Source organism: Plectropomus leopardus, chromosome 1 (genome assembly GCF_008729295.1).
Source record: "Plectropomus leopardus isolate mb chromosome 1, YSFRI_Pleo_2.0, whole genome shotgun sequence".
Taxonomy (NCBI): domain Eukaryota; kingdom Metazoa; phylum Chordata; class Actinopteri; order Perciformes; family Serranidae; genus Plectropomus; species Plectropomus leopardus.
This window is the reverse complement of record NC_056463.1, coordinates 8,229,604-8,235,603: the sequence shown is the minus strand read 5'-3', so window position 1 is coordinate 8,235,603 and position 6,000 is coordinate 8,229,604. Positions and strand designations below refer to the sequence as shown.

Below are 6,000 nucleotides of genomic sequence, written 5' to 3'. Positions count from 1 at the left end.
TATTGGATACAGACTTTTTTGTCTTCCTTCTTACATTAACCTGTAAAGTATTTTTATTCAAGCTTAAAAGAAAAATATTTTATCCAACAGTTTTACTTAAAATCAACTTGGCTGATGGGAAATATAGTGAAACTATCAACAGTTTTACACGAATAAGGCTCTACACAGGTGGGAGCTCAAATAAAAACAGCAAAGCAAATGTACCATTTTGTCAGCAAAAATGTGACAACAAAATTTATTAGATCAACAGACACTAAGTTTGATACTTACTTTTAGTGAGATCATATCATACATTCCACCACTCGACTCTGCCCTTTGTCCCGTAAACAGTAACAGCACACACTGCACATCTTACCCTCATACAGCAGTTTTCTTTCAAAAAGTTTGTAGTTGTGAGAAACAGAATGAACATGTAACATAAAGTAGGAGCCAAAGTTAAGATTCACATTCTTATCGTCAATTCTAGTTCATTTAAAATGACCCTGAGCAATAATCTGTGTAAACATTTCTACATTCGCCCCAAACTCATACAATGGAGAAAAGAAACGTCCGTGCCTCCTCTTTGACATGACATATTCTTCATCCTCACTACATATGTACATGGGAGTAAACTCCTCTGTCGGCATGCTGGTGTTCAGGTTTACATATTGTATGTTGCTGTGCAGATACAAGGCATAAACATGACACCACGTGTTCCATCAATCATTCGTAACATTGCGTTTATTTTTGACTTTTTTTCTGTTGTGGAGTATGATAGTAATAGAAATTAACGTCATATATAGTTAAATACTGTATTGAAGGAGTGCATTCAGGTGCTCCAGCAGTAGATATGTAGGGGCTGACAGCTGTTCTGCATATAGTGTCGGGCAATCAACGTGCTAAGGAAAAGACAGCGAGCAGCAGAGGTCATTCTGAGATAGACTCTGGATCAGTCTGCACCACTCAGCCCTCTTCTGGGTGATGTAGGCTGGGGTGATGATTTGCACTGGAAGACGCGGTGAGCCCTCCACCCTGGCCTTCTCGCACAAGGCCTCGGCGATACAGATAACATACATGCCGCAGTCGTAGCTGTTCTGCTGTGACGGGCAGGGCTCCTCCACGAACAGCGCTTTCCTCCCTGCGCCCAAGAAGGGCTCTAACTTGCTGGCGATGCGCCGTGCGTGAAGAGAATTGCTGCCGTTTTGAGAGTCATAGTGTGCAAAGTGGTTGGAGTTGTGATGGTAGACCAAGAGGCTCCAGTGGGACCCACCGGCAGTCTGGTTGGAGTTGTCGTTGACGGCTAAGAAGACCCAGTGTCGAGAGGCGAGATCCAGTGGCTCCAGAAACAGGGCTAACTCATCAGGGCAGGAAGCACACTTGATGAACTGGGTGACCTCCGGACTGATGAAGGTGATGGTGTCCCCCAGGACTCTGAAGCGCTCGGCAGCAAAGTACTCGAAGGCAAAACCAATGACTTGGTCATTGAGCCAGTAAGGTCCCTCCAGTAAGGACACATCAGAGCGCCGCAACAGGCTGTCCTGGTAGCTCAGCACTACAGGGTCCATCCTCCAACAGAGTGTCAGTCTGAAATACACAGAGGAAGATTTTAGTCCTGGTGTTTTCTTTTTAAGATTTTTTTTGGGGCTTTTATTGCCTTTCTTTGACAGAACAGGTAAAGTGTGAAGGGGGGGGGTCGAACCCCCTGCAGCGAGAACACAACCTCTGTATATGGGGTGTTTTTTACTCAGCCACCAGGCACCCCAGTCCTGAAATGTTTAACCAGAATCAACAACTACTTTGATAATCGAGTGCAAATCCTAAACATTTCTTAAACTCCACTGTGTAAAATTTCGGGGGATTTAGTGGCATCTATCAGTGAGGATTGCAACCAGCTGTAACTTCTCCTGGTCATAATTCCTTTACTGTTACTGTTCAGGTTTTTTTTTTTTCCCAGAGGCCAGATTATCAACAGAGGAGTCTCCCTCTTCAAACCAAACAGGGCAGGTGAATAAAACCAGTAAAACCAATGAATAAAGCAGTTTAAAGTTTTTAAAACAAAGTGTTTTTTTGATGCTCTCATTGCGGAGGGGCTACAGTGACCGATGCAAAAAATGCGAATGGCCCTATTTAGAGCCAGTGTTTGGTTTGTCTGTTCTTCACTTTGGCAGAAAGATTTTTGTCATGGCCAAACAATGATATTACACCATCACATGATTTCCCATTGATTAACATGACAAAAGCGATGTCTTCAGGATATGTGAGGTTTTTTTAAAAAGATTTTTTGGGGCCTTTTTTTCTTTTATTTGATTGAACAGCATAAGCGTAAAAGGGTAACAGAGAGGGGATGACATGCAGCAAAGGGCGGAGACCGAATCAAACCTGAGGTCTCTGTGATGAGGATAAAGCCTCTGTAAATGGGGTGCCTGAGCCATAGAGCACTCGAGTGGATACTTTTTTTTTTTTGAGCGCCACAACACATGCGAAATGACTCGTTTCACTGTCAGAATTTGATCTATTCAGTCTGTTGCCACACAATTAAATCATTTTATCCCCATTCAAGTTAGCAGAGCACCAAAAACGTTTAGCCGTTCAGCTGCCATAAGTTTCTGGTGCAAATGCTCTATGGGCTGTGCAGTGTGGAAAAAGTACTTATCATCTAGGTGAATTCATCAAGGCACTTTTGGCAATTTTGGCTGTATGCGTCACTGGGTTACTGTCATAAGAATGAATAGGGCCTCACATTCACTGCTGTATCCAGTTCTCTTAATACATTCATAGCTCTTCATAGATGAGAACTCTCTTCCTATTAGATATAAATATTAAGGAATCAGGTGATTACACACTAAAGAAAACATACTTTTTTATATTATATTGCATTTCTGCCAATATATCCCCAGAAATCTTACACACCGGACCTTTAACTCACGCTTCTTAAATTTAAGAGTTGGCCACTTTTCTTTTTCTTTTCTAATTGTAAACTAAATGACAGTTGGTTGCAAGAAACAAGCAATTTAAAGATGTCACCTTTTGGCTTTAGACAGTTATGAATTATTCAATCTATGCTTTTTAAGTAATTTAATAAGAAAGAGGGGGAACCTAATGTGTTCCCTTGAGGGGAATAATCTGTTTTGAGTTAGTGACTCAGTGTCATGTAGTTGTAGAGTATTAGGCAGTGATCTTGGTCTGTTTTTCTGAATTAAATTGCAGTTTCAAAATCACACTTTCACTGTCATGTGCCACAAAAATCATCCTGGACATGATATAAACCCAAATACTGACCTTCACTTGAAGGTTCTCTGCAGAAAAAGTTACATAGGGATGAGGCTGTGCCAAAGTTGAAATGTTACCATTAAAATGAAAACGTTAAACTTTATCGGAGCTAACACAGACTGATGCCGTTATGATGCCATCTTGGTTCGTTAGGACCGCTAACGTTACTCTCTGAAAGACGTTACTGGCAACCGTGTTAGGAGATGACGCTGTTATTTACAGATATATACAACAGCGTTTTATGAAACGTTACGGTATAAACCACGGGCTGCCGTGTCCGGTGATGCCACTGCGGAGCATCACATTACTGCAATGCGTTTAGTTCACCGTGTTTGTCAACGGACAGCTCTCTGAGAAAACGTTAGCATGAGCTAGTTAGCTAACCACCACTTTCCCCATCACGCGAAGCTAAAGAACTCAGCTAAACAGTCGTTTTAGCCTCTCCAATATTAGTTGTGGAGTGTAATATTAAAATACATGACGCATATTTAATGTCCATACCTGTAAAAGACACACTCAAATAAAAAGTACCACGAAAACTGCAGTCTTGTCCCTCATTGCAGTTACTGCCGTTAACCGTTGAACGTTTTTGCGACAGGATAACTGCACAGTACTTTGAATTGAAAGGCTAACAGTCTGTGACAGTACCTGCAAAGATTTAAAAGTTATCGGTGCTTACCTTTAACAGTTATAAAACCAGAAGGATAGCCGCCTATGTGAAGATAAACGCAGGTCCCGTCATGACAATATTTAACAAAAACAAAGTACTCGCTCATATTTGGTTTGTTATCATTTTAAAAAGTGTGGTGTCATGGTGTAAACCGCTGCCGTCTTATTTTGTGCCTACTTCCGGTTCCTTCGCCCCACTCACGGTAGAAGACTGGATATGGCGTTCAAAGATGGCGCCCCCGTTCATTCCTATTAGAATCATGGATGTATTGCAGCGGGCGCGTGTGGTGAGTGTTCTTTATATATCCATAGCGCATACGCAGAAAAACTCCTCCGTGTTAGGTCCATTGGGCTTGCGCGCCAGAGGCATACAACACTAGACAAAAATAGCCTTTTATTAATCATACTGAATTTCTTCAACAACCCATCATTAACATGATATACACAAAAAACTTCCCATAAACAGAGAAAATAATTTAAGAAATGCATGCATGCATGTACATGCATACAGCCATTAAAATATATTATTATTATCATTGTCATTATACTATTATATTAATAATAATAATAATAATAATAAGGAGAAGACGAAAGAAAAAAAATAATCACAATTGAGAATAATCTATAATTGATCCATATAAAATTTAGTAGGCATACTATTAGTTTTAGGCTAATTACCTTCTTATTCCGAAGGCCCCTTATTGTGGTGCCATGTCATTGTTTGTTCTTGATAGAATAAAACATACAGATAATAGCCTTTTTGTTTTTCTAATTAGAAAGTAGTTTCACATATTGCTCAGCATTTCCCAGGAAGACAACAACCCCCCCCCCCCCCCCCCCCCCTAAATTTGGGCTACATTTCTGTATTTTTTTTTTTTTTTTACCAACTTTCTTATTACATATAAATGTTTTTTTTCTTGCAATTTAGAAGACATCAAACATCACATTTTTCCCCAAATAAAGTTGTTTTTTTAAGTTATGGCCAGTAGCTCACTTTTTTCCGTTGTTTTCTGTGAATGGTACTAAATGGTACTAGGTACTCTTTTTTCTACTGCTTGTGTTGTTTTATTGTAATAAAGTAAATAAACAACCAAGTAAACAAATAAATAAAATAAAATAAAAATAAATAATAGGCCAATAAAAAAATCAATGAAAAATCTGAGAGGTTATTGTCAGTTTTTTTTTCAGTTTGAGAACAATTTGCCAAAATGACTGTAAAACAGTTTCTGGATAAATATAACAAAAAGAGAAGCTCATGATAAGATATATTTTATTTAATATCTATGTATGCAATAGTTTACTTTTGAATGAAACCTCCTTAACCTTGTACATGATGAGGTAGACGTATTTATGCGGAAGCATAAACATCATTATCCGAGTCAGACACTCCTTCTCCATTTAATGTGTATGTGAAAAAATGAATTTGGGGCACGGATGCGCACATTTGGGCGTTATGAAAGTAATGCACGCGGAAATTGTAATACCTCGCGCGACCACTAGGTCAAACCCGGCCCGGCCTCTGCTCCGGTGCTGGGGGCTTGTCTCTCTATTTTCTCCCCGCCCAGGAGCCAGCGTGAACGCGCACCGCCGCGCGTAACCAAAGCGGCTGCACTGATTAGCAGGCAAAGTGGAGTTTTCAGCGACCGTCACCGAGCTGCGAGAGACTGCGTTATTTAATTACATTCACCACGGCGAACACGCACGGATAAATAAAAAAATGCGCAAGAATTCAGCGCGGAGTTGAATTTCGAGGAGTTTTTCGGAGGCGAGCGGCGGCAGAGAGACAGAGAGAGGAAAACAAATTAATTCAGTGGGAATGCTGGGAATTAAATAGAGACTTAGGCTTTCTGTGTGGCTACAAGTGTGTGTGGCTCTGCAAGCCATCCCGAGAGCAGACGGAAAACTTGATACCCACTCACAACTGACTTCAGCGTTCACGTCTGGAGGTAAGAGTGTGATGTTTAGTAGTTGGACACTGGTGTGTGTGTGTGTGTGTGTGTGTGTGTGTGTGTGTGTGTGTGTATGGGCTGCCCCGCTGTGGGGAGAGGGGCTCTGAGGCTTCAAGCAACCAGTGACTCAGGA

At 40.8% G+C, this 6,000-nt stretch overlaps 2 protein-coding genes across 12 annotated transcripts in view; one reads left to right on the top strand and one right to left on the bottom strand.

Annotated features, from left to right (window-relative positions):
* Nucleotides 1-201: 201 nt before the first annotated feature.
* On the bottom strand, nt 202-4,122 carry senp8 (SUMO peptidase family member, NEDD8 specific). Of its 2 annotated transcripts, none has more exons than XM_042491363.1 (2): nt 3,929-4,122; nt 202-1,563 (listed from the first exon to the last, which is right to left on the bottom strand). In XM_042491363.1, exon 2 carries the CDS (start codon nt 1,542-1,544, stop codon nt 879-881), a length of 666 nt encoding a protein of 221 aa, XP_042347297.1. In that variant the 5' UTR covers nt 1,545-1,563; nt 3,929-4,122; the 3' UTR covers nt 202-878. The 2 variants fall into 2 exon arrangements, with proteins under 2 accessions (XP_042347297.1, XP_042347288.1); XM_042491354.1 differs by lacking the exon at nt 3,929-4,122 and adding an exon at nt 3,751-3,839.
* A 1,413-nt stretch (nt 4,123-5,535) lies between these two features.
* The window catches only part of myo9aa (myosin IXAa), a 141,086-nt gene continuing 140,621 nt past the window's right edge, over nt 5,536-6,000 (top strand). For all 10 annotated transcript variants that reach the window (XM_042491017.1, XM_042491039.1, XM_042491047.1 and 7 more), the window contains exon 1: nt 5,536-5,864. The gene's annotated coding sequence lies outside the window, so the exon portion shown is untranslated. The remainder of the gene's footprint in view (nt 5,865-6,000) is intronic.

Excerpts from the sequence above, each read along its gene's own strand:
- senp8 (XM_042491363.1), bottom strand. The coding sequence starts at position 1,544 with ATGGACCCTGTAGTGCTGAGCTACCAGGACAGCCTGTTGCGGCGCTCT.